This window comes from Oncorhynchus masou, chromosome 24 (assembly GCF_036934945.1).
Source record: "Oncorhynchus masou masou isolate Uvic2021 chromosome 24, UVic_Omas_1.1, whole genome shotgun sequence".
Lineage (NCBI taxonomy): Eukaryota > Metazoa > Chordata > Actinopteri > Salmoniformes > Salmonidae > Oncorhynchus > Oncorhynchus masou.
The window spans coordinates 45703246-45731106 of record NC_088235.1 but is presented as its reverse complement, the minus strand read 5'-3'; the positions used below and the strand labels follow the sequence as shown (position 1 = coordinate 45731106).

The following is a 27861-nucleotide window of genomic DNA, read 5'->3' as shown; positions in this document are numbered from 1 at the left end:
TTCATTGACTGTAGGTCAAGAGATACATTCCAAGTAACACTCACCTTATAATGTCATCGTTGTGACCCAGGTAAAACTTCTGAGTGTGTTCTCTGGCATTGTAAACCACGCCGACTCCAGCCACGAAATAGACCACTTCTTTCCCAGCGGTGTAGTACAGGTTGTTTCGGCATTGATGCCCTCTGTACCCGTAGATCCATTCTAATCTCAATTGGCAACGCGGAGCAGTCCGATCCGCCATTATATTTGACAACTTGTTTCTTTTGTGAATTATTCCACTCTTAAGTAGGCTACACGACAACAGGGACTGCAGACATGCATATGCAAAGTTTATGGAAAACTCACTGATAAAATTAGAAAAATTCTAACAGATGACATTTTCCTTTAGTCTAGGCTATCGATTTTAAAATTAATTCCCGCATTCTACAGCAGATGTGCACATAGCGTTTTGAAAAAACCCCAGCAAGGACACGACACTACACACCTCAGGTCTATTCATCATTTTTGCTTTTAAAAACTGTGTTGCATGAATGGTTACTATGTTAGGCTACTCTTAGAGACTGTGAATTAATGCATTATTTTCATCATAAACATTTTTTTTCACTCTTACCATTATGTCTTACTAAAGTTAATTTACTCCACATTAAATGCTATTTCATATGTATTTAAAATGGGTTCCTTTTCAAATGATAACGAAAACAGAAGAACTGGCCAAATAAACAAACAGCAAATGAACACAATTGCTAGAGGATTCGGCTGCTGCTGAAATATAATCCGGACACTAATCCTCCACTGTAACACCAGCCATAGTTACTACGGTTTTATACAATTCCCAAGACAATAACTAACAACTAAACATTTCAATCAAACAAACACGTAGAAAATAGGGCGAACATGCAATCTGTCTGTCGTCAATTGACAAATCTGGTTTAAGTAAATCCAAGAGTCGAAGTATTGTGAGGAATTACGGATTTTCACTGCAAATCACTCCGACAGAGTGCAAACTGTCTGACAGCCACAGCTGGTTCGCCGCTGTCAGAGTGAAGGAGCCCCAAAATGCAAATTATATGTTAACTTCCGTGCAGAGGCAAACAATCTATGGGTTTCAAAACACAGTCGCTCACCGCGCGACTCCGTCGCATCTCCCGCATCTCAAATGGATTGATGAAAATAGGGATTCCGGGCGGCAAGCGACAGAAGCCTATTACTCATAAGGGCGAATGACAGGCGATGCCTATGATAAACCGGGGTGGAAAACTGAGCAGAGGTCTAGTACTGTGTTATTCATTGCGTATTAATATTAATGTAGTAACGTAATGGAGACTTTCCCCATCAAGTATTTAGCGTAATATTTTTCAGAACAGCCTCTCTCTATTTTCGAAATGCTATTACCACGTCGCTCTGCGAGCCACCCCTGCCCTGCCGCCGACGTTAAGGGGCCAGCTGCATAGGTTTATGGGTATTGATGTATTTATGTCTGTGGCATCCCCTCTCTCATTGGTCCAAAACATTGAAAACTACAACTACCAGTCAGCAGTGCTAAAGCGCTATCCAAGGTCCTGAAGACCTAAAGATACAACAAAACATCGGTTAGCTATGAAAACAGAATGGCAGCTTTTGCGATCAGCAATAATTGAGTAAATTCATATGATAGAAATGTACTTTGATTTAATCATAATTTTAGGCCCTAATTAAAATAAAGGCATTACACTGAATAGGAACTGAATGAATCGAATAGCAACTGATAAATGTTTTTTGTAACAAATAGATGATATTGGAGTTCAATCGCAAATAGGAAACTAAATTGGATGTAATAATTTAGCCTGCATAATATTAATATCAGGATTTATCAAATTGGAGAGAGTTGAACCAAAGGGAGTCCTCAACACACATGTGATACTTTAGATCATACACAGATGCATTCTAGAACGGAATATCTCTTGGATCGATGGCTCTCAAAACTGAACACCACTATGCTACATTTTCTGTAAAAGGTTTAACAACCATAACCCCTTACTTATTATTCATATGCCACTCTTTGACTGGGGCGGTAGGTCGCCTTGTGGTTAGAGTGTTGGGCCAGGAACAGAAAGGTTGCTGGATTGAATCCCCAAGCTGACAAGGTAAAAACCTGTCATTCTGCCCCGAAACAAGGCAGTAGGCCGTCATTGTAAATACGAATTTGATCTTAACTGACTTGACTAGTTAAATACAGGTTTAAAAAAAATCCCTTACATGTTTATATATGGAACAAGAGGTCTTTCTAGATGGAAGCTGGACTCTTGGAATGGATGTTATGTAGATTGTTCTCAAATGCTAAGTAGAGCATGCCATTGCCAGCCCCTTAGACAGCCCCTTAGACAACGGTGACAGACTTTACTGGAGAGCCAGCGCAATCTACCGTGCCATTCTTAGGGCCTCATATAGGGCTCTCTGTGAATATGTTGCGAGTGAGAGGAGTTGGCTGAATTAATATTCTTCTTGCAAGCTAACAGTCATGTTCACAAAGACCTTGACTGACAACTCCCATGGGACTCTAGCGGCTTACCGATTCCTCAATATAGCAACTGCTCGAGGTTTGTATTACTGCTCCACCCAACCCAAGATCTGCTTGTGCTTAGCCAACTCCTCTGACATTTGTTGCCATGTACGCCATCAAGCATGGATGGTATGAGAATTATTGATAGAGGCATTGGATAAAGCACAAAAGGAACTGGCTATAACCTATATACAGTAAGGTCCATTATTGGCACCCTTGATAAAGATGAGCAAAATATACTATAAAATAATTACAATAAACTATTTGTGTGCAATCAAGCATCTAATTAAGTATTAGACAAGACTACTGTCTTGAATCCTGCCTCATATTCCTTGTGACTAGTAAAATAAAAAATACAACAGATGCACAAAGTAATTGAATGTCACTGTTTGAATTGATGCAGTGGATAACTAGTTTCAAACTGTATTGATTTGTTGAGTACATGAATCCAAATGGGTATTCTTGGGTCTCGACCAAGCCCTGTGCAACTGGCTACTGGACTTCCTGACGGGCCGCCCCCAGTTGGTGAGAGTAGGTAACAACATCTCCACCCCGCTGATCCTCAACACAGGGGCCCCACAAGGGTGCGTTCTGAGCCCTCTCCTGTACTCCCTGTTCACCCACGACTGCGTGGACATGCATGCCTCCAACTCAATCATCAGTGCTAGGCAGTGGTAGGCTTGATTACCAACAACGACGAGACGGCCTACAGGGAGGAGGTGAAGGCCCTCGGAGTGTGGTGTCAGGAAAATAACCTCACACTCAACGTCAACAAAACAAAGGGGATGATTGTGGACTTCAGGAAACAGCAGAGGGAGCACCCCCCTATCCACATCGATGGGACAATAGTGGAGAGGGTAGTAGGTTTTAAGTTCCTCGGCGTACACATCATGGACAAACTGAATTGGTCCACCCACACAGACAATGTCATGAAGAAGGCACAGCAGCGCCACTTCAACCTCAGGAGGCTGAAGAAATTTGGCTTGTCACCAAAAGCACACAAACTTCTACAGATGCACAATCGAGAGCATCCTGTCGGGCTGTATCACCGCCTGGTACGTCAACTGCTCCGCTCACAACCGTAAGGCTCTCCAGAGGGTAGTGAGGTCTGCACAACGCATCACCGGGGGCAAACTACCTGCCCTCCAGGACACCTACCACCCAATGTCACAGGAAGGCCATAAAGATCATCAAGGACAACAACCACCCAAGCCACTGCCTGTTCACCCTGCTATCATCCAGAAGGCGAGGTCAGTACAGGTGCATCAAAGCAGGGACCGAGAGACTGAAAAACAGCTTCTATCTCAAGGCCATCAGACTGTTAAACAGCCACCACTAACATTGAGTGGCTGCTGCAAACACATTAACTCAACTCCAGCCACTTTATTAATGGGAATTGATGGAAATTGAAGTAAAATATATCACTACCCACTTTAAACAATGCTACTTAATATAATGTTTACATACCCTACATTACTTATCTCATATGCATATACTGTACTCTATATCATCTACTGCATCTTTATGTAATACATGTATCACTAGCCACTTTAAACTATGCCACTTTGTTTACATACCCTACATTACTCATCTCATATGTATATACTGTACTCGATACCATCTACTGCATCTTGCCTATGCCGTTCTGTACCATCACTCATTCAGATATCTTTATGTACATATTCTTTATCCCTTTACACTTGTGTGTATAAGGTAGTAGTTTTGGAATTTTTAGGTTAGATTACTCGTTGGTTATTACTGCATTGTCGGAACTAGAAGCACAAGCATTTCGCTACACTCACATTAACATCTGCTAACCATGTGTATGTGACAAATAAATTTGATTTGATTTGATTGCAGTGCAAGATTTTTGATTGACAGGAGATACCTGGTTGTCAGGGTTGACAGAACATACCTATCTACACAGTCTGCAAAACATTAGGAACACCTTCCTAATATTGAGTTGCACCCACTTTTGCCCTCAGAACAGCCTCAATTCGTCAGGGCATGGACTTTACAAGGTGTTGAAAGCATTCCACAGGGATGCTGGCCCATGTTGACTCCCTTGCGTCCCACAGTTGTGTCAAGTTGGCTGGAAGTCCTTTAGGTGGTGGACCATTCTCGATACACACAGGAAACTGTTGACCGGTGCGCCTGGCACCTACTACGATACCATGTTGAAAGCCACTTCAATCTTTTGTCTTGCCCATTCACCCTCTGAATGGCATACATACACAATCCACGTCTCAATTGTCTCAAAGCGTAAAATGTATTCTTTAACCTGTCTCCCCTTTCTCTATACTGTTTGAAGTGGATTTAACAGGTGACATTAATAAAGGATCTTAGCTTTCACTTTGATTCACCTGGTCAGTCTGTGGTGGAAAGTGCAGTTCCTAATATTTTGTACACTCTGTGTATAATGTCCTTGTGTGAAGGGCAGTCTGAGTTCTCAGTTTACTGGTACTCTTGCGCCCTCTTGTGATAGAAGTGATGATGGAACGTCTCTGCTCTCTCCCAATACGAGAGATACGGGAGCATAGTAATCTGATCATCTAAAAAACAAACAAATATATCTATATATTGCCCATACTCCTGTCCCCTCAGGTTGGCTGTTAGATTACTCAGAGGTGATCGAAAACTCTGCCAATGGGGTTACATTGATGTTTAGTAGCCAAATTATAATCTGTAAACACTGAGTCTTCTTTGTGGTCTCCTTTCATTCATGGTCATTGCTAAGAAAGGATTTCTAAATTAAAGCAAAATGGTTAAGAACTATGGTCCGATTATTTTACTCTCAGTTTTAAGATTCTCAAGCCTCACCCTAGATAGTCTTGCAAGGTCAAACACGGTATTCTCACATTCGTTTAGAGGCAAGATTCACCCATATCCCCAAAAACGGACCAACCTAAATCCTGATGTTTCTAGAGGCGATAGAAGTGGTCAATTTAACAGGCCACCTGTAATCTCAATTATCTATGCCATTTTGAGTTTTAACATACCCAAAAATCAAACTCAGCACGTTAGGCTATTTTACCAAACTTTTGCCCATAGTGTTCTTTCGTCTCATATTAAAACAAATTAAAATGGCGTATTTGTATTTTTCCAGTGATATATTGTTTAGTTTTCTGCTAGCCTCTTACCCAGGCCTAGGTGTCTGGGAACGAGATATGCGTTCTGCAGAAATGTTCAACACTGGCTGCAAAATCTCCATAACGCCACTAGATGGTGCACACATTTAGGGGCAGTCAAATCTGTGTTGCCTAAATGAATTCAAAGGAGACAGGATTTATTCTGCCATTAATTTCATTGTTACATCGTAATAGCTCTGTAATTGCTTGGTAATAGTGTTTTTTTTGTAATGAATGAGAACATAGTGCTTGCACTGAATGAGGCATGATTTCATAAAAATGTATTCAATCGTATAGAAGCGGTAATGACATGAGGAATTGTTGCTGATTTGGTGTGATGCTGTAGTACTGAAAACACAGAGACAGACATCATCTTAAAAGCAATTTAATGGATTTGCACATATTTAACAGAGAGGGCAAAAGTCTACGGGTGCAGCTCCATCTACCTGTGACAATGGTCCATATTAAACTACATACCTAGAGGCGTCGCTATGGCAAACAAGCTTTCTCCCATCGTGGCATTGATTGTGCAATATGAAGAAATATTTCATTACAATAGTTACAGTGACAGAGAAATGCACACTATTTATCAAATAGCTAGAGAATGTAGCAAAATGATAATATGCGGTGCTATAGCCAACAAGCAAGCAACCTTATTCCAGTATTTGCCTTAGAATCCACTTTTCTACTTAACAACAATGCTTAAAGTGTTTATTGTTTTGTACATCTAATTTTTATACTTTGTACTAAATATATTTTAAACATACATTATAATGCAACTCAAATACATAGGAAAACAATGTTTAATAATGTTTTGAAAAATTACAGAAATAAACCTTAATCTGTGTTGTAGTTCTTCATGGATATCCAACATTCTGACTGGTTTTAGTAATTACTTGAGCCCGAGTAGGTATAGGATTACATTTGACAATATTATGATCTTTTCATTCAAATGAATGTCACACTACGTTTTTGGGAAAAAAGTGACTATATTGAAGCTTATAATGTTGTAGGGCTTGTTATTAGTAAGTGAAATGAAACGTTTTTTTAATAGTTTGTTATACACAAGTTATACACACAGTTCAAAGCACCGCTGACTTTGCTTTTCAACCGCAGAAGAATGCAAGTCATCTTTCAATGATAGCCTCACAAAACTGAGGACAGACCCTAGAAACTACATAGAATTACAAAAATAACTGGGAAAAAACAACAAAAGCAACAAGTGAAAAGCAGAGATGAAAGCAGGAAAAGAGAGAAAATACAAAGAAATCTTAACTAGAAACCCTATCCTGTTTTTCAGCGCTGACTTCTGGATGGTTTACAATGGCAGCTGCCCAAAGCATCAAATCTACCTTAACATAATTGTTTGTCTTTTTTTGTGTTCCTTATCTTAAAAAAGAAAACACCATACTGTGGTTGACCTCTGAGCCCGGCTGTTGGATTGTTAGGCACAGAGTGTGGAGTTTTGGCTCTGAGCTTGCATGCTGGAGTCTCGCTTTAAGAGGAACAGGAGCAGGGGAGAGAAGAGAGAAGAGGAATGGCATTGAAGGGGCTGGGGAGGAGGATCTACTTCTTTTTGCTGAAAAGGCTGAAGCGTTTTTCTTTGTCTTTCTCGCGCTTGCCTGGGCTGGATTCGGTTGCCAGGGCAACAGAGGTGGGCAAGGTCTGGGCTCGGCTGGAGGCAGGGGTGCTATGGCTGCTGGGGGTCATCTCGGTCTTATCAGGGGACGCAGCACTGGAGATGGCCTGCATCCACGAGTTCATCTCCTCCTGCGGCCCAGACGAGGATTTATCAGGACACACAACACAGATCACATCAATACAGCAACACTCAGACACCCACGTGATCCTCGTAAGAGACAGGGACTAAAGACAGCAAAGGATACACAACATTCACAGGAGGAAGATAGTCTGTCATTCATGCACAATGTACAAATTAAAAGCTAAGCAAGCTTACGTCATCTTTGGCTTGGAAGAGATACTCATTCCCATCTGTAGCTCTGTAAAAGGGAAAATAAAAACTTGATTAATAAGTCAAACTAACTACTGTACTGTATGCAAGATCTCATCTTCGGATAATACAAGACACATAGGGAGCTATACAGCAAATAGTGCTCACTTCAGTTTGAACACATGCTTCTTCTTCTTGTAATCGAGGGCGATCTCACACGCAGCGTCCTTCAGGCTGATGGGGATCTCGCTGTGATAGGGGATGCCCTGGCTGGCACTCTTAATGTCTTTGTAGAAGCCCATTTCCCAGTTGTTGATCACACAATACACATTGTGCCAGGATCTGAAACCATAGGAAACACAGTTATCAGAGTCTGTTCAGCTAAATAAAATGTTGGCATTATTGTAAGGGGAAAGTATTTGGCATGCATGAATATGTCCAGTAAGCATACATGTTAACTCTCCTATGTATTTATTTGGACAGTGAAGCAAATTTTTTAATTTGGCTCTATACTCCAGCGTTTTGGATTTGAGATCAATTGTTTTATGAGGCGACAGTACACAATGTCACCTTTTATGTAAGGGTGTTTTCATATTTGTTTAGAAATTAAAGCGCTTTATGTATCTAGTTCCCTCATTTGAAGGTGCGTATTTGGACAAATATACTTAGAATTTATTCCCATATTCCTAGCACACAATGACATCAAGCTTGTGACTCTACAAACTTGTTGGATGCATTTGCAGTTTGTTTTGGTTGTGTTTCCGATTATGTCGTGCCAAATAGAAATGAATGGTAAATAATGTATTACAAATGTTATTGTAAATAAGAAAATCATTTGTTTCTGAACACTTCTACATTAATGTGGATGCTACAATGATTATGGATAATCATGAATGATTTGTGAATAATGATGAGTGAGAAAGTTCGATGCAAAGATCATGCCCCCATGTGTCACGTCTAATCAAGGTGGGTGGAATCAGGCGCAGAGAGCAAATAGCGATATAAAGTTTTATTCTCCGGTGAACAAAATAAACACGGTCAACCCAAATACACACATGGTGAAATTATCCAACACAGGATAACAGACTAACCGGAGAATAAGAAACACAAAACACCGACAGACAAAATGAATGACAAAATAAACAATCCCGCACAAAACAAGGGCGTGACAACCTACATTAAATACAGACACTAATTAACTAAACAACACACAGGTGAAACCAATCAGACAAAACCAACAGATACACGAAAAAGGGATCGGTAGTGGCTAATAGGACGGTGACGACGACCGCCGAGCACCGCCCAAACGGGCAGGAGAGCCAACCTCGGCGGAAGTCGTGACACCATGGTAGCATCCACATTAATGTAGAAGTGCTCAGAAACATATTCTATTCTTATTTACAATAAGCGACTCATAAATGACATAATACATGATTTACCATTCATTTATATTTGGCAAAACAGCCGAAACACAACCAAAACAAACTGCAAATGCATCCAACAAGTTTGTAGAGTCACAAGCTCAATGTCGTCAATGCGTGCTAGGAATATGGGACGAAATACTAAACTTTTGACTACATTTAATACACTATAAGTGAATTTGACTATGTATCACCTTCAAATGGGGGGACTAGATACATAAAGTGCTTTAATTTCTAAACCGTGAAAGAGATATGAAAATACCCTCAAATAAAAGGTGGCATTCTGTATTGTCACCTATCAAACCAAAATGCTGGAGTGTAGAGCAAAATAAAAAGATTTAGCTAAATACTAAGGGGAGTGTATGTGAATTGTGTGTGTGTGTGTACCTGCTGGATGCCTTCTTGTTGTGACCCTCCCACTCATGTTTGCGGTGCAGGAGGCCTTCCATCTGGTTGGCTGGGGTTGAGTCCAGAGACTTGGCCGGGAGCGTGGCAGCCTGGCTGGGCTTGCCCTTGCGTGCTGCACTGGGCGACCCGCCTGGGCTGGGCTCCGCCACCCCATTTACAATGTCACTTCCCTCCCCAATGTCCTGAGGTAGACAGAAACTGGTATTAGAGAAAGCTGGGGCTTGGTAGACAAAACACACAGTGGGGCTGGAAATCAGAGAGTTGGCTTCATGCATAGCAGGATCAGAGGCTGTGTAGAAACATTCAGTACTTTCCCTTTGATTGCTATATTATATCACAATGGCTTTAAGACAAGTTAAGTAGAAAGGGGTATTCTATACGACTAGGCCTACTCTACTGTAAATGATACCCAAAAAATATTTCCATCACAATATGTGTCCTTATTTCCATTTGATGAGTAAAACAGGTATAGGTATTTGTATAAATCAAAACAATGCCATTACACCAGCCTCAAATTTTTAAACGTGCCTCAATGTCACAATTATAGCCCAGCTTCATCATAAGATGAATGGCAGACACTGAACCCCAGAACTGAGTGTTTGTGCTATTCTTACATCATGTCTCAATCTCTGTGTCACCCACAGTGTCTCAGGTCTTAAGGTTCAGTGCCTGGAGTGAAACTTATCAAGTGTTTAACTCCATCTCAGTCTCTTTCTGACTCCTCTCTCTAACCCTCTCACTCCATCTCTCCAACATTGAATGCCATCTACTTGGGACAGTTGATTTTTTTTTACTTCTACACTAACTTGACTCTGATCAAACGACTCAATCCGACTGATTCATCATGAACCTCTCTGACTCCATCCGAATCTTGAGACGAACAGCCTCTAAAATGACTCACTTACACTAACTCACAGTTGGATTCACTCTCACTTATACTAACTCACTGTTTGACTAACTCAGATTCCGACCCATCTAAGCACAGTTAGGCGGAGACTTTGCAGATGCAGTAAAAATCAATTTATATAGATTCTGAGAAAAGCTGGGACCATACAGATTTAGAAGAGCTTTGGTTTATGGGATTGGTTAAAATGGGACCGGAGTCCAGCCGAGACAGCGAGAGAGATCATTTCAAAGACATGCATAGATCAGGGGTTAAGACATGCACACCACATTGCCACACCCACACAAAATATTGTTGGAGAGAAAGAGAAAGCCAGCAAAAGGGAGATAAAGTCCAAAATAAAATCCCAAACAATTAACACAATTGCTTGAACTCATTATTCATTTTACGGTATCATTATTGTAAAGTGAAGGGAAATGCAAAATTGGCCAGTTAAAAGATTTTATCACAACACACCCACTCCAATTTGTCACTTATTACCCATTACTGAGCTCTTCAAGGCTGGACCAATCGTGGACACTTTTACTGAGAGCTTGCCAGGCGATGGACAAATCCTGGATGCTTATACAGAGATCCTGCCATCGGCTGGACCACCAATACTGGACACGAAGGACTGCATCGCTGCCAGGTTTTGCACCGTTCGATTGGTGCAACAGGGGACTGATATTTCTCGCCACCTCTTTGTTAAATGTTCAGGGTAAAAGCTAAAATAGTTTTCGCTTGGGCTAACACTCATATAGGTAATCATATTATCAATGGTCACATCTGCACCCTCATTCTATCTCAAATATACTCTCCAAGATTATAATATGAACCCAGTTACTTCCACATAAATACGTAAAGAAGTCTGATCATCTCAAAGTTTGATTACTGTGAAGGAGGATCACTTTGATAGCAGTAACTGTAGTTCCCTTAGAAATTACCCTTTTGCAGAACTAAAAACACTAAACTTAGAATTGCTCAAACATTGATCTCTCAGTTTGGATGGGCACCTTTTTACACCAAAGCAAAATACTGGAGATTTATTGTCAGAAGTCTACTGGATAAATGATATCTACAAGACAATTACCCTTTTTTAAATGTATGAAAAATCAATTACACTTTACTTGACACCCAGTGTCATAACATGTTATGACATGGTCATAACCATAACCACAGCTGACATAACCTGTCATAATATGGTCATAACACTTATGACAAGCTATGTCAGCTGTTATGACATATTATGACATGATTATGACTGCGGGTTATGACGCTGGGTGTCAAGTAAAGTGTTACCGAAAAAAATCTTTGAAAAAATATTGTACATCAATGTGTATAAAACCACCCCAGGATGAAAACATAGAAAATACACACAGAGAAAAACACAAAAACAGTGGGCACTGAACGTGAAAGGTGATTACCAACATGTTAATGACATGCAAAACAATATACCCAACATAAGACATGAGGACAAAAACAGTGTTATTTTGTAGACGGCTCAAGGACAACAAAAACCGGACATACATGGGGAGTGATTGACTCTAACAATGTTTTATTGGGGAATGTGCGTTAGTGGGTTGGGGGTGCTGAAATGATTCAACGTGCAACATGACCAGGAATAAAATGAGGATCTGGTGCACAGAGCTAACATGAAGAATGATATGAGAACAAGAAGGTAGGTATCATATAACTACTGAGACCCAATGACCGGAATAAATTGGAATGTGCTTACACCCCTCTACACACACACACACGTACACACTATGACTGGAACAACCCTACAAACAGAATTACGACGGTGAAGCATAGTGAAATGAATCATACATAGTGAAATGGTATTTGAGATGGTACTGTCTGACAGTGGTATAACGTGTGGTATGGATGTGCAGGTCATGTAAATGGATGGATATCTGGGGCAGATAGCTACTTACTACTTTTGATTTCCTATTCTCTTGAATTTTATTTAACCTTTATTTATTCAGGCAAGTAATGGAGATAAAATCTAGTTTGCAAGAGACCTGGCTGATTTGATCTGGGGCAACTTGAAACCTGAGACTAAAGAAGACGATTTAACTGCATTACTGAGGCAACGATTAAGCCATGTATTTTATCTGTCAGTTATTCAGGTTCCACATGGTAAGTTTGTAAATAATAACGTACACAAAGAGTAATATCATCAGGGATGGAGATAGGAGGAGAGAAGTGTTGGGCTGAGAGGAGGAAGAGAAGAAAAACAGGGATAGAAGAGAGAAGGGAGAGAGGAAAAATAGGGAATAAAGACTAAAACCTGACAGTAGAGGGGAAAAAAAGTTTTATATAAAGAAAAGATACGAGTGGGGGGGGGGGGGGGGGGGGCAAGGAGGGCGTGTTCTTCTTCGTTCCCACGGACACACACGTATATACACACCCACCCACACACACACACACACACACACACACGCTGTGCTCATTCTCATTCTAGACTATGTAGTGCTGTAGTACTTCCGTGTCCCATTATGCCTTTCTCTGGGGTCAATAGGTCAATAGATCATGTCAATCTACAGTGAATACAATTAAATCAATTATTTTTTGGACCTTTTGCTCAAATCTCAAAATGTTCAATTAGGAAATGTTGTACTGCTTTTGAAATAGGGTTGCCTAACTCAAAAACGGTTTCATCTTCTTTCTACTTTCTCATTTGATCTCGGCCCAGCTTACATCTAATCAGTGAATACTACAGTATTTAGCTGCAGCAGTGGAGGCTGCTGAGGGGAGAACGGCTCATAATAACGGCCAGAACGGAGAAAATGGAATGGAAACTATGTTTGACGTATTTGATACCATTCCACTGATTCCGCTCCAGTCATTACCATGATCCCGTTCTCCCAAATTAAGGTGCCACCAGCCTCCTGTGAGCTGCAGCTAGCATTTATCAGCCGTCCTCAGCGGAGTGTTCGATCAGTAGCAATAAAGGTACCAGTTGGTTTGTAGGAATATTAAGATAAAAAGATGAAAGCATAAATAACTATACGATTGGCCCCCAAAAAATAATCTAGTACCCTGCTACTGTTCATCTATGTTCAGTCCTGCAACATCCATGTGATAAAATAAGACTAGGTGAATAAAAACTACAATAAATGAAACTGCAATCAGCAAAGCTAATTACCATTCAAATGCATTATGCAAATAAAAAAATAAAAAGGAATAATCAAGGTAGAATTAGTATAGTCTCCTGCAATGGAATTAGGATACGGCTAAATGGTATATGAGGGGGGGGGGGGGGGGGGGGGTCAGGGGTAGAGGGGTGTACAGTCCTCTCCCTGTGGTGGGGGCAGGGGGTTCAAAGGGCAAGGGAGGCATTGGGGGGTCACGGTCCAGCCCGCACGCCTTTCTCGCCCAGTCCCAGTCCTGCGGGTTTGAAAGCTGGTGTACTTTTGGTAGGCTGGGGAGCGGTAACTAACCCGAGGGGAGTCCTGGTCCGATGGCAGTCCATTCAGAGACACTTGCTCACCCTCCCTGTAGGGACAACACACAGAGACACAACAGTAAGTCTCAAACATAGTGCAGGATAAACACACTGGGACAGTCATAGCGTACAGTATAGAGACAACAGTCAGTCTCCAACGCTGTACTGCAGTATCTATAAACACACACAGAAAACTGTCAGCCTCAAACACCGTACTTAAGTCTTTATAAACACACTGGGATAGTCATAACACCAAAATACAGCATGCCTGCTCAATCTAAACATAGACACAGAACAGACACACAAACAGACCAAACACATTATTTCAGTATGGTGCGCCAGGCTCATATCGTACTTCTGCTGTGGCGATGCAGTGTCCGTCTGGGTCTCTGCAGGTGGGGGATTACTCCTCCTCTCCTCCTCCTCTTGCTGTCTTCTCACTTCCAGTAATTCCATCTGCATCACGAACAGACACACATCATTAATGACCAACAGAATTTGTCCAATTGAAATTTAAACATTTAAGTCATTTCATTAAAGTTGCAGTCAAAAACATGTTTTTTCTGTGTTTTATATATATTTCCGCACTACGAGGTTGTAATTATGAAAATGATGGTAATTCCCTTTCAGTGTAAGAGCTGTTTGAAAATGTCATCTGAAATTTCAGCTTGTTTGGCTGGGTGGATTTTTTTAATTGCCTGGTGACATCACCAGCAGTATACATTCGTAGACCAATAACAAAGAGAGTTTGCCCTCCTCTCTGACAAACAGCTAGTTCAGGTTACACATCCTTCTAATTCGGCTCCTCTCTCAGAACACTCCCAGACAGTCCTAGCAAATTTCTTGCTTGAGAAATTGCATTTAGCTAAGAAGCTATTTAAAAAAAAAGTTTTTACAATTTTAATTGAAAACAATCACAGCAAGGTACTCCATTGCATTGGACCCTTACGTCACGATTTGACTGACAGACAAATGTGATGAGAGCATTGCAGATGGATGTCTAATCTATTTAAAAACAAAATTGATTGAGTTATTGGATGAATGGTTTAACTGACAGCCCAGTGAGTTGTGAACATCCCCCGTCCTCTCACCGTAGTCAGCCGTTCCAGAGCAGAGAACCGCTCTTCCCAGGTGGCAGCTGACTTCTCAAAGGCCTCGTGTCTCTTGATGAGTTTCTCCACTTCATCCACGTTCTGACCCATCTCCCTGCTGGACAGGTACGGCTCCTGTCCCAGCAGCCACGACTCGGCCACACCCGCATCCCTTCCAAACTGGTGCACCTCCAGAACTGGTCAGAAACACAGCTAGTCACACACCACAGCAGTAAAAAGTAACGGTGATACCTCTGGAAATACCAAGGGACTGTGGGATAATGCTCGGTGAGCCTCAAGGCACTACTCTTAGCTAATACTGTGCAACAGACTGAAAACGATTTGATAGAATTACCCAATCTAAGCCACTCCCATCTGTCCTCCCACTTGTCAATCATGTCTTTCCTCTTGTCCGTCAACTGTAGTAACTTCTCTTTGATCTGAAAATGGAAGGAAATTAAGTTAAACGAGTCTAAAAACACCATACATTTAATGACGCAACACAAAACCAGAGGGAGCCACATTTCCATCCGGAGACCGAAAGAAGGAGAATGGGGGTGAAGAAAGAAACAGAGAGAGGAGGAGAGAAGGAGGTACGAATCTGTGAGGGTGTTATGAAATGGTTGGCCTCTCACCTCCTCTAATGCGTAGTGTTTTCGTGCCAACAGGGACTTGCCCAGCTCGATGCAGTTGGTAAAGCTGTCGTTACGGGCGTCGATCTCAGCCTTGATGCCCTGGTGGTTGTTCATCAGGAGCTCCACAGACGACACGTCCCTTGAAGACACAACAATAAGCCAGTTACACACACTGAACACACCAAGGTTCTAATGTCCTTTGGTTAGGTTACCTGGGGTTTCAATTACCCAAGAAATGCCGCTTACGTTGCTACTTACGATGCTAGCATATGTTTTCTAAAACCACATGTACATACAGTCTAGACAGGATGCTGACACCCAGCGTATTTCAGTGGACTACAGCCTTCAACATAATGATGTTCCAGGGTGAGTACCTGGAACCATGCTGTTATCAAACTAAACACTAGTCTACGCTAGTCAGGATAGGGTGTCATTCTCCCGGACAGTGGAAACAGAGCAATGCAATTGCTGACACAAACCAAGTCTCTCTCTCAATTCCCCTCGCCCACCCGCTTTTCCTCCTTCACCCCATTAGCCATCCATCTTTCTTCCCCCCTTTCTTTTCCTCCAGTATCTTTTTTCTACTTCCCCTTACATCATCATTAGCCCCCTATGTCTGTCTGTCTGTCTCTTATCTTTTCTATTTCTGTCTCCTCCTATCTCTCGCCCTCTCTCTTCCTCTCTCCCTCTTCATCCGTCTCCATGGTAAGCTGCTGGCTGAGATTCAGCTGAGAGGCGCAGATAATGAAGGCCTTGTCGACCCTGGTGATTATCACAATTACAGCTGAAACCAGAGCCAGATAAGGGCTTGGTGTGCTGCTGTCTCCCTGAGAGGAGAAGACATCCTGGGACATTAATTGAGTATTGATACATTGACTATTCACCATTTTCTGCAGCTGCATCTTCAGTGGTTATAAAAAGAACCATCCGTGGGTGGCAATACATTCAGTTGAGGCTTCAGTTGAAAACCTGTGCTACACTACAGTGCCAGAGCTACAGCATTCATGCAGAGGGTTGTTTGGGGTGAGCTAGTGAGGATAACTTTGTAAATAACAACAATCAGTACATTGAGGATTGGATACATAAATCCAGACCTGAGAAAGTGTGATTACAGCGTAAGCTGCAGACCAAAAGCTGCTTACAGAAAACTACAGAGATTACTCACACCTTCTTTTCTGGCTTTTGTCGGTAGGAGAAAGAAAACGTGTACTGCAATAATGGCAAACTATTAAAGAACCAGCTTGAGGCAAAACTGCTTCCCATCAGGTTCACGGTACCTGGGCTTCTCCTGAGCCTCGATGAGGCGGATGACGTCCTCCATCCAGAGCATGAGGTCTCGGACCATGCTGAAGAAACGGAACTTGTCGCCGGTGTCGAGCAGTCTGACCCTGCGGCCGTCACAGGCTTCCAGCAGTGTTCTCCAGGCCTCCAAAACCTCACCCTCTCTCTTTTGGATGTCATCAGCCTTGTCTCCGGCATAGGCAGACTGCAGGCGCACAGCATCCTCCTGCAACATCCTCACCTGGGGAGGAAAAGGGAGAAATATGGGTAGGCAGATACCAAATGTTGAGAAGTCTTGTCTATGATCTGTGAGAGATTCACTTTATAGCTGCACATTTAGTTAAGGCTGTAGTCCAACCTCTGTTTTAGTCATTTTGGCTTTCTGGCTACGTCTCTCTGGTGTCATTGTCATACCTGTGTCCCCAGGGCTTGGATGTCGTGTTCGAAGGTGGTGTGCATCCTCTGCAGGGTCTCCACTGTGTTCTGGTCCCGGCCCAGCTCCTCAGGCAGCTTCTTGTGTTTGTCCAGGATGCGGTTGAGGATTTCCTTGGCGTCGTGGTAGAACTTGTGCAGCTCGAAGGACGCTGCCAGGATCTGCGTGCGTGTGTCAATCAGCTCCAGCAGGTCGGCCCACGCCTCATTCAGCCCGTCCTTCCACTCTGCGATGGTAGCCGCGTCGGCGTGGCCCGAGTTGATGAGTTCGTCCGCCAGCTGGTTGACAGTGTCCACACGCTCTTGACCAATGTTGCCCGTGTCGCGAGCAAACTCACGGAAACGCTCCTGAAGCATCTGTAGAGGGAAAATGAATGGACATACTCTGAATGGACATACTCCACAAGATACTCTGGCAACAGGGGAACATGGGTGGCAGGGTGGCACTACATACCGTGACATGTTCATAGTCCTGTCCCAGCTCATGTGACCCAGCCACCACCTCCCTTTCAGCGATCCACTGCTCCAGATCATCCACCTCCCTGTTGAGCTGAAAAAGACGGAACCTCTCGTCCAGCTTCCCCCTCCTCTCCTCCGACAGGTCCTTGAGCCCCGCGTACAGCTTATCCACCTGGGACTGACGCATGCCGATCCGTTCACTACACAGCAGGAGGAGGGAGGAGGAGGCAGAGAGGGAGGGGGTTAGGATATAGGAACTACAATATCCTATCCTCTCTATCTTCGGGGATGCTAAACTGTCAAGTGTTAAACCTCTGCGTGGTTAAATCCTACTTCAACTCAGCAGGAGTGGAGCTTAACCTTATACTGATCTAATGTTAGTTGTCTGGTACTGACTGACCACTCTGGGTTTAAGCCTTTAAGGGAATAGTTAGGAATTCTGGCAATGCAGCCCTTTAACTACTTCCCTAGAGTCAGATGAACTCGTGGGTACCATTTTTGTGTCTCAGTGCACAGTTTGAAGGACGTTGCCAACTAACGTAAACGCAATTGCTAACTCGCATCAGCGCAATGACTGGAAGTCAATGGGAACAGCTCCTGTAAACTTTCAGTCATTGCACTAATGCAAGTTAGGATTGGCTAGCAAAACCACCTCTAACTACCTTCACATTGGACATAAAAATGGCATTCACGAGTTCATTGCCAAAATCATGAACTATCCCTTTAACGTTCTTTAGTCTGAAATTGGTGAATAGGACCATGGAATGAACTTCCAATTTTCACTGGAGGGGATTGTTAACCCTGAGGATAAGCCCCTGAGACCCCTCACCTTTCTGGGTGTCCGGCGGCCGTCAGGCCCCTGCTGGTCTTGGAGAGCTGGTGGACAGTCTCAGCATAGTCCTCCACAGCCTGCTCCAGGATCTGGTGCTTCTTCAGCATGGCCACGGAGCTCTGCTCATCCTACACAGAGAGAGTGACAGAGTCAAGGTACAGACGCAGACAGTGAGTATGAACAGGCACATACAATCAGTGTAGAGGGCACAGTATTGACTAGAAATAGACTAGACTCGCAGAGATCCAGTCCTGTAGAAGGAGACTGTTAAGGAGTCAAGGACAAATGGAATGATGGCCTGGAAGACTTCTCTCTGTCTACTCACCTTTCACATCCAATACCACACAGCCCTCGCTGAATCTCAAAATCATCCCCTCGCCCTTAACCAACTCGCTCAGACGTCCCTCCATTGTCACGTGTTGCTAACAAAACTCCAGAGAGTGGCGAAGGGATCAATTAACCCATCAACTTCGGGACACACTCCTGACTTGGATGATGCAATTCATGTTCCACTTTTAAATAACAAAACAAGCATGAAATTCAAATGAACAAATCCCTCAGTAACAGTTGAACATTTCATTTGGGAGGTATTTTGTTTGTTTTATGTGTCAAGTCTTGTAATCAGACACAAACAAACGCATGTGTCATATAATTAGGTACGCCTCTCAACTATTTTGTATTTTGTTGGGACAGCTGCAACCTTGCTGGCTTGGTTGAAAAGGCGATCGGAGGTCTTAATTAGCTCCTGTACCCTCTACATTTTTCACTCCTTCAGTTTTGGGACACTTATGCAAATGGGGGGCAGAGCATCAAGGAAAAGGGGAAGAATTGGGATTCAGCCTGTTAGACCAAGTCACTGCCCTCGTCTTTCACCCTCCACTGACTTCCTCATTTCTCGTGACAATGACCCACTTCTGCCTGGTAAACCAACAACTTACTGGGCAATGGTCATAGACCTAACTCTACCAAGTGCAACAATACCCCTGGTACAGTATCAACCAGCCCTCCTATCCAGCAGCTTTGCCCCGTTACAAAAAAGCAGCTTGCCCTGTAACCAAACCCAATTTCCTATTCAACTTTTCCCCTACAAATGATCCATCACAACAAAATACTGGAGTACAACCCACCAGTCCTAAACAAAAACCACTTTGTATCTCTAACGGCTTGCTACTCATCCTATCAGGTCCAATCACCATCCTACTTCACATTCAAACCCCATTCTGATTGCTTATGAATAGCAATTTTAGCTTTCAGACCCACTGCACCCCTCACCTTGGCTTTCTCCTCTGACATCATATAGAGCTCCTGCTCGCTCATCCAGGCCTCAGCTTCGGCAGCATCAAAATAGTACTGCTGGGCCTTATGGGCCTCCTCCAGGCGTCCATGGCGTTTGGCCGTCTCCTCCAGGATCTGGGCCCACAGGCGCCGCAGGTCGGCCAGCCGCTGGCGGATCCCCTCGCCACTGGGGCTGTTGTCGTCATCCTTCAGCACCTGCTGACTCCGCTCAAAGATGTCGTCACAGCGCGGCTGGTGGCCCTGGATCTCCTTTTGCAGGGTCTGGTGGGGGAGAGGTCAAAGGGCAGCAGGTCAGAATGAGGTCAGCTGCTTTAAAAGTACAGTGGTTATCTGGTACAGAAATAGATCTGTCACTGGACTCTAATGGTAGTACTGTAAATGCTAAGAGCTAATATTCTATGGATAGAAATACTGTTCAAGGTTCAAACTAATGGGAGTTTGTTTCTTACCTGGTTTTTCTTGATGAGTAACTGGACTGTTTGCAGGTTGTTTCCGTGGTCTGTAGATGTTGCCAGTGGCATTCTCTCTTCAACCCAGAGCTAAGAGGAAAACAGAAATAGGTAGGAATAATTTTCGGAAGACTGACACATTGATGTAGCAAATGCAATGACAGAAATTAAAACTTAACAACAGCTAACCACTTGAAAAGCATGATTTGGGCAAAGTGTTTTTTGGTAAGTATTTTAAATGCAGTTGATGACATACACAGATGAGACATCAGTTCCATTCAGAGACCCAACCCATTCATTTCAAAACACGAGGCCTGCTCCTTCTTGTCTGTATGAAAGGAGTCAATACAGTCATTACAATAATAAGCAAACCCTCACAACTATGAAAGCATGCACCTGCTGCTACTCTTAGTGGGTTCCTTCCCTCAAAAGAAGAGAAAAAAAGACAAAATAGTGATTTTTATCGTTTGTCGTTCTGCCCCTGAACAGGCAGTTAACCCACTGTTCCTAGGCAGTCATTGAAAATAAGAATTTGTTCTTAACTGACTTGCCTAGTAAAATAAAGGTTAAATAAAAAATTTATTAAAATTAAAAATCACTTAAATCACTTCAGACAAGGGAACTGCTCTGCTGTTCAGCTTCTGCTGCTATTCCACACTACCATAGGGCAGGGATTTCACACAAGCACAAACATACTGTAGCCTATTCACATAAAAATACAATTAACATTTGCACAAGTAGGCATACAGTACGTCATCTCTTTTACTCGTTCTCCGAAACACACATGTGCACGCCCACACTGAGGCAGACAGGCAGACAGGCAGACAGGCAGACAGGAAGACAGGCAGACAGGCAGACAGGCAGACAGGCAGACAGGCAGACACACACACAGACACACACACAGACAGAAATGGATCACAGCATCAGACAGACAGAAACAGACAGACACACGACTAGGCTAGATTAAAGGCTTAATGTACTTACGATCTCGTCCTCCACGTCTCTGTTGAACTGGTGGATCTCGCGGGAGGCCATGAGGTTTCCCTTCCTCTTCTTCAGTGGGTCTAGCAGCTGCTGGAACTTCTTCTCCACGATGCGGCGCTGGCCGTCCACCTCATCGGTGTCCTTCCCCTCCTGGCTGAGGACCTGGGCCTGGCTCTGCAGCTCCTCCACCTCCTTCTGACGCACCTCCACCTGGCTCTCAAGCATCTAGGGACGCCACACCAGGAGGAGTAGAGAGGAGAGAGCCAGTCATAGCATGCTCTCTCTAGCGCCCTCTCTGGTCAACCCCCTAGCATGCGTTCCAGAGTTCTCCGTCTCTTTTGTGCTCTAGGAGTTTCCGGTCTCTCTCTCGCAGATCGAACAAACAGTGGAAATGCATTCCCTCTCTCACATGCACACATTTTAGGTCTGGGTTACACAAAGGATACCATGGGTACACAATCTTTAATTACACAGTTAACCAATAATGCACAGGGGATGTGGGATATTGCCAATATACCACGCCTAAGGGCTTTTCTTGGGCACAACGCATCGTGCAGTGACTGGACACAGCCCTTATCTGTGGTATATTGGCCATATACCACAAAACCCAGAGGTGCTTTATTGCTATTATAAACTGGCTACCATCGTAATTAGAGTAGTAAAAATAAATGTTTTGACATACCCGTGGTATACGGTCTGATATACCACGGCTGTCAGCCAATCAGCATTCAGGGCTCAAACCACCGCGTTTATAATTGCTAATATACAATCAGTATTCTCTACTGTATTTCTACCAAGTGCTCTCTGTTCCGCTCCATTTCTCTCTCTGTTTTACTCTGTCTCTCTCACACACTACACATCTCACAGACACAGAACTGGCTCCTCCACACATCATGGTGAGGGAGAGATAACATAATGCGGAGGGGGGGGTGTATGTGAGAAGCATGGGCTGTTACATAACGTGGTTTGTCTGCCCGCTACAGCGCCACTCGCTCGTATGAATAAACTATCTGCATAATAAACCTTGAGCCAAAACGGCATATGTGTGCGGTGTAGCTTATGCTGCAATTTTCCAAATTAAAGGAAGAGAGAAAACCTAATATCAGGCTTAACATTTCACTCATAGTTTGGCTATGCAAGTGACCTTATCCTCAGGTCAATTACTGACATTGTACTTTTACCTAATATGAAACCACGATGTAAATTTATACAGAAATGTACCATTTACCTACACACCAATCAAAGGGAGAGGAAAAGAGCGCAGTCCTATATGGTGACATAACATACCCGTGGGAGACATACAATATGTCAAGCTCCAGCAGTACCAAGCTGTACAGAGGGTGCTCTAGCCAACAAACAGCAGAGACCTGAGGACACCATTCCAACCTGGAACTGAGCTCCCAGGCTTGAAAGGACAGACCAGATACAAATTCAATTAGCACTAATGTGTGACGTAAAAGGGCCTTTGGCCCAACAAGCGTCCTCTGAAGCCCCCTCCTGCTGTTCAAATACCATTCACTGGCATGTTCTACAAGAAATCTGCCTCCAGAAATGAAAGCTTCTCCCAAGGTGGTGTGACACCTACTCCTGTTACCTGCTGCTTGGATTCCACCTGGTGATCTGTTCACCCTGGCCTGTCCCGTCTCCCCCTGTCTGGTACAGGTACCTCCCACCACACTCACCCCTCTCTGTTCACCCTGGCCTGTCCTGTCTCCCCCTGTCTGGTACAGGTACCTCCACCACACTCACCCCTCTCTGTTCACCCTGGCCTGTCCTGTCTCCCCCTGTCTGGTACAGGTACCTCCACCACACTCACCCCTCTCTGTTCACCCTGGCCTGTCCTGTCTCCCCCTGTCTGGTACAGGTACCTCCACCACACTCACCCCTCTCTGTTCACCCTGGCCTGTCTTGTCTCCCCCTATCTGGTACAGGTACCTCCCACCACACTCAACCCTCTCTACCGAGCTTTCGCTCGCCTCCAGCACACACACACCGTTGGGGCGAGTGACTCTGAACTTAAAATGGCTAGCCCCAAGTTGTTATATATATATTTTTTTTTATTGTGCATACTTTGTTGACTACAAACTTTCTTTACCCAACCACAGACTATGTTTGTTTCCACACTCGGGACTCTGACTCTATTGGTTACACAGACTTTTGGCCTCCCATCCTAGTCTAACCACCTCTCACCAGCTTGTATTCATGTTACCTGATGAAATTGCTGAACAATATGATCTTGTTGCCATCTGATGTACATTCAGATGTCATACATCAGCACTGTAGATCTCTCTCTGTCCTATGAGCTCTCTCTGTCCTATGCCGTGCCTTGATTGTATTACTGTTGATGATATCTGGAAATGTGCATGTACACCCTGGCCCATCTACTGTTGCTAGCCCCAATTCTGACTTGTGCTCTGATATCTGCTTCACTGATTTCTGCTCTCGTAAAAGCCTGGGTTTTCTGCATGTTAACACTAGAAGCTTGGATCAATTGAAAGTGTGGGTTCACAGCTCCAATCCAGATGTGTTGGTCATTACTGAGATGTGGTTAAGGAAGAGTGTTTTGAATACTGATGTTAACCTTTCTGGTTATAACCTTTTTCGGCAAGACATATCTTCCAAAAGTGGGGGAGTCTTTACCAAGGATCACCTTCAGTGCTCGGTTGTCTCTACCAAGTCTGTCCCCAAACAATTTGATTTGCTGGTTTTAAGCATTACACTTTCAAATAGCTCTTTGTTGACTGTTGCTGGGTGCTATCGTCCTCCATCAGCACCGGCCAGTACCCTACCTGCCCTAGACTCTCTCCTGGCCCCTTACACTAAGTCTGAATTTGTCCTGCTAGGTGACCTAAACTGGGACATGCTTAAACCACCTTACCAAGTCCTAAAGCAAAGGGACTCCCTAAATCTTTCTCAGATTATCACCAATCCCACAAGATATGACTCCAAACACCCAGAAAAGGCTACTCTCCTCGATGTTATCCTCACAAATAATCCTGATAGGTATCAGTCTGGTGTTTTCTGTAATGACCTTACAGCCTGTGTTCGTAATGGCTGCTCAGTGAAATGACCTGTCCAGATCTGTCATAGACGCTTGCTAAACAAGCCTTCCTTCATGAACTGGCCTCTGTAAAATGGTAAAGAATCAGCTCTATCCCCTCTGTCGAAGACGCTTGGACCTTATTTTTTATGTTTTCAGTGGTATTGTTAACAAACAAGCTCCCATAAAGAAAATGAGAATGAAAAACAGGTTCAGTCCCTGGTTCGACCGTGATCTTGCAGAGTTACTCCACAACAAGAATTGCATTTGGTGAAAGGCTCGGCACATGCATACTCAGACTGGCTGGCTCTCATTCAGGCAAATGAGAAATAAGTGCACTCAGGCTATCCGGAAGGCCAAAGTTAGTTACCTTAAGGAGCAGTTCTCTCTCTGTGGGTCTAACCCCAAGAAGGTCTGGAAAATGGTTAAAGAACTGGAGAACAAACCCTCCTCCTCACAGCTGCCCATGTCGCTTAAAGTTGATGATGTGGTTGTTATTGACAAGAAGCACACGGCTGAGCTCTTTTTTTATTTACTTTTATTTTACCTTTATTTAACTAGTCAGTATTAAGAACAAATTCTTATTTTCAATGATGGCCTAGGAACATTGGGTTAACTGCCTGTTCAGGGGCAGAACGACAGATTTGTACCTTATCAGCTCAGGATTTGAACTTGCAACCTTTCGGTTACTAGTCCAACTCTCTAACCACTCTCTAACCACTACCCTGCCGCCCCTTTAATCCCCACTTCATTAAATCAAGATTCCTATTTGACTCAGCCATGCCTCCTTGCCAGTCCAACATTTCATCATCTCCCATCCCTTCTAATATAAACTATCCCTGATGCTTCTTCCTCTTTTTCCCGCGCCCCGCTACAAAGTTTCTCCCTGCAGGCAGTCACTGAGTCCCAGGTCCTAATGGAGCTCCTTAAACTTGACCCCAAAAAACATCTGGGCCAGATGGTTTAGACCCTTTCTTCTATAAGGTTGCTGCCCCTATCATCGTAAAGTCTGTCTCTCCTTTCTGGGGAGGTTTCCATTAATTGGAAGGCAGCCACAGTTCGTCCTTTATTTAAAGGGGGAGCTCAAGCGATCCTAACTGTTATAGGCCTATTTTTATTTTGCCCTGTTTAACAAAAGTGTTGGAAAAACGTGTCACTAATCAACTGACTGGCTTTCTTGATTGTCTATTGTATTCTCTCGGCAATGCAATCTGGTTTCCGCTCAAGTTATGCAACCTTTAAGGTCCTCAATGATGTCACCATTGCCCTTGATTCTAAGCAATATTGTGCTGCTATTTTTATTGACTTGGCCAAAGCTTCTGATATGGTAGACCATTCCATTCTTGTGGGCTGGATAAGGAGTATTGGTGTCTCTGAGTGGTCTTTGGCCTGCTTTGCTAACTACCTCAAAGAGTATAGTGTATAAATGTAACGGATGTGAAATGGCTAGCTAGTTAGCGGTGTTTGCGCTAAATAGCATTTCAAATCGGTGACGTCACTTGCTCTGAGACCTTGAAGTAGTGGTTCCCCTTGCTCTGCAAGGGCCACGGCTTTAGTGGAGCGATGGGTAATGATGCTTCGTGGGTGTCAGTTGTTGATGTGTGCAGAGAGTCCCTGGTTCGCGCCCGGGTATGGGCGAGGGGACGGTCGAAAGTTATACTGTTATTACATAAAGTCAGACAATCTGCTGTCTCAGTCACTGTCTGTCACCAAGGAAGTACCCCAAGGCTCAAACCTAGGCCCCACACTCTTCTCAATTTACATCATCAATAACAAGCTCTCTCATCCATTTATATACAGATGATACAGTCTTATACTCAGCTGGCCTCTCCCCGGATTTTGTGTTAAATGCTCTACAACAAGCTTTCTCTACCCTTAACCTTGTTCTGAACACCTCCAAAACAAAGGTCATGTGGTTTGGTAAGAAGAATGCCCCTCTCCCCACAGGTGTTATTACTACCTCTGAGGGTTTAGAGCTTGAAGTAGTCACCTCATACATGTACTTGGGAGTATAGCTAGACAGTGCACTGTCCTTCTCTCAGCACATATCAAAGCTGCAGGCTAAAGTTAAATCTAGACTTGGTTTCCTCTATCGTAATCGCTCCTCTTTTACCCCAGCTGCCAAACTAACCCTGATTCAGATGACTATCCAACCCATGCTAGATTACGGAGACATCATTTATAGATCGGCAGGTAAGGGTGCTCTTGAGCGGCTAGATGTTCTTTACCATTCGGCCATCAGATCTGCCACCGATATCCCTTATAGGACACATCACTGAACTCAAAACTCCCATGTAAACTGGTCATATCTGTATACCCGTCTCAAGACCCACTGGTTGATGCTTATTTATAAAAACCCTCTTAGGCCTCACTCCTCCCTATCTGAGATATCTACTACAGACCTCATTCGCCACATACAACACCTGTTCTGCCAGGCACATTCTGTTAAAGGTCCCCAAAGCACACATTCCTGGGTCGCTCCTTTTTTCAGTTCGCTGCATCTAGCGACTGGAACAAGCTACAACAAACACTCAAACTGGACAGTTTTATTTCAATATCTTCATTCAAAGACTCAATCATGGACACTTTTACTGACAGTTGTGGCTGCTTTGCGTGATGTATTTTTGTCTCTACCTTTTTGACCTTTGTGCTGTTGACTTTGCCCAATAATGTTTGTACCGTGTTTTTGTGCTGCTACCATGTTGTGTTGCTACCATGTAGTTGTCATGTTGTGTTGCTCCCATGCTATGTTGTCATGTTTTACTGCCATGTTATGCTGTTGTCTTAGGTTTCTCTTTATGTAGTGTTGCGTCTCTCTTGTTCTGATGTGTGTTTTGTCCTATATTTATATTATATTTATTCTTTTAATCCCAGGCCCCCATCCCTGCAGGAGGCCTTTTGCCTTTTGGTAGGCCGTCATTGTAAGTAATAATTTGTTCTTAACTGACTTGCCTAGTTAAATAACTGTTACATAAAAACTAAAAAATACAATACCTGTTGTTTCTTGAGCAGGATGTTGACGCTGGTCAGATCTTTGCCGTAGTCGTCTGATTGGATTTGTCCATCCACTCCCACCAGCCACTTGTCCAGGTCGGCACAGCTCTGGGTGAACAGCTCGGCCTTGTTGGCGTCAAACAGACACTTGGCCTTAGTCTGGGTGGTGGACTCAAGGTCATCCCACATCTTATGGAGTGCTGCCAGCTTTTCCTTCACCATGGCCTCGGTCTCCGGCTTCTCAGCTATCAGCTGCATCCCGTCCTGGGATTGGGTGGGAGAGAACCATGTTAGGACATTATGGAGATAAATAGATCTACACTAATATCATTCAGAAAGGAAGACACTGGAAATTCTTCCAATCTGACCTGAGCAATGTGACTCTGCCCACAATCACTCATGTATACAAGCATCAATACTGAACTTTCAAACTACTAGTTCTAGACTTCAGAGCTTTTTGTGCTGATACCTTGGAAAGCTTGTTTTGAAATTAATTCCACTGAACACAAATATAATAATAGCCAACGTGGTTGTTATGACTTAATCTCTCTGCATTTAGTACTAAAATATCCACAGCAGAGGGCTGTGCT

General features: G+C 43.5%; 2 protein-coding genes across 3 annotated transcripts in view; both read right to left on the bottom strand.

Moving 5' to 3' along the window:
- The window catches only part of LOC135512256 (echinoderm microtubule-associated protein-like 6), a 95608-nt gene extending 94616 nt beyond the window's left edge, over positions 1-992 (bottom strand). The window contains exon 1 of the mRNA XM_064934086.1: positions 45-992. Coding sequence (XP_064790158.1) covers positions 45-241 — 197 coding nt within the window. The 5' untranslated portion in view covers positions 242-992. The remainder of the gene's footprint in view (positions 1-44) is intronic.
- A 5044-nt stretch (positions 993-6036) lies between these two features.
- Positions 6037-27861, bottom strand: part of LOC135512254 (spectrin beta chain, non-erythrocytic 1) — a 122211-nt gene continuing 100386 nt past the window's right edge. For both annotated transcript variants that reach the window (XM_064934078.1, XM_064934077.1), the window contains 17 exons: positions 27272-27535; positions 21238-21462; positions 20254-20343; positions 19781-20065; positions 18506-18636; positions 17672-17876; positions 17200-17574; positions 16782-17026; positions 15505-15643; positions 15225-15309; positions 14870-15066; positions 14134-14234; positions 13774-13828; positions 9427-9629; positions 7787-7960; positions 7625-7667; positions 6037-7437 (listed from right to left, as the gene is read on the bottom strand). In XM_064934078.1, coding sequence (XP_064790150.1) covers positions 7234-7437; positions 7625-7667; positions 7787-7960; positions 9427-9629; positions 13774-13828; positions 14134-14234; positions 14870-15066; positions 15225-15309; positions 15505-15643; positions 16782-17026; positions 17200-17574; positions 17672-17876; positions 18506-18636; positions 19781-20065; positions 20254-20343; positions 21238-21462; positions 27272-27535 — 3021 coding nt within the window. In that variant the 3' untranslated portion in view covers positions 6037-7233. The remainder of the gene's footprint in view (positions 7438-7624; positions 7668-7786; positions 7961-9426; positions 9630-13773; positions 13829-14133; positions 14235-14869; positions 15067-15224; positions 15310-15504; positions 15644-16781; positions 17027-17199; positions 17575-17671; positions 17877-18505; positions 18637-19780; positions 20066-20253; positions 20344-21237; positions 21463-27271; positions 27536-27861) is intronic.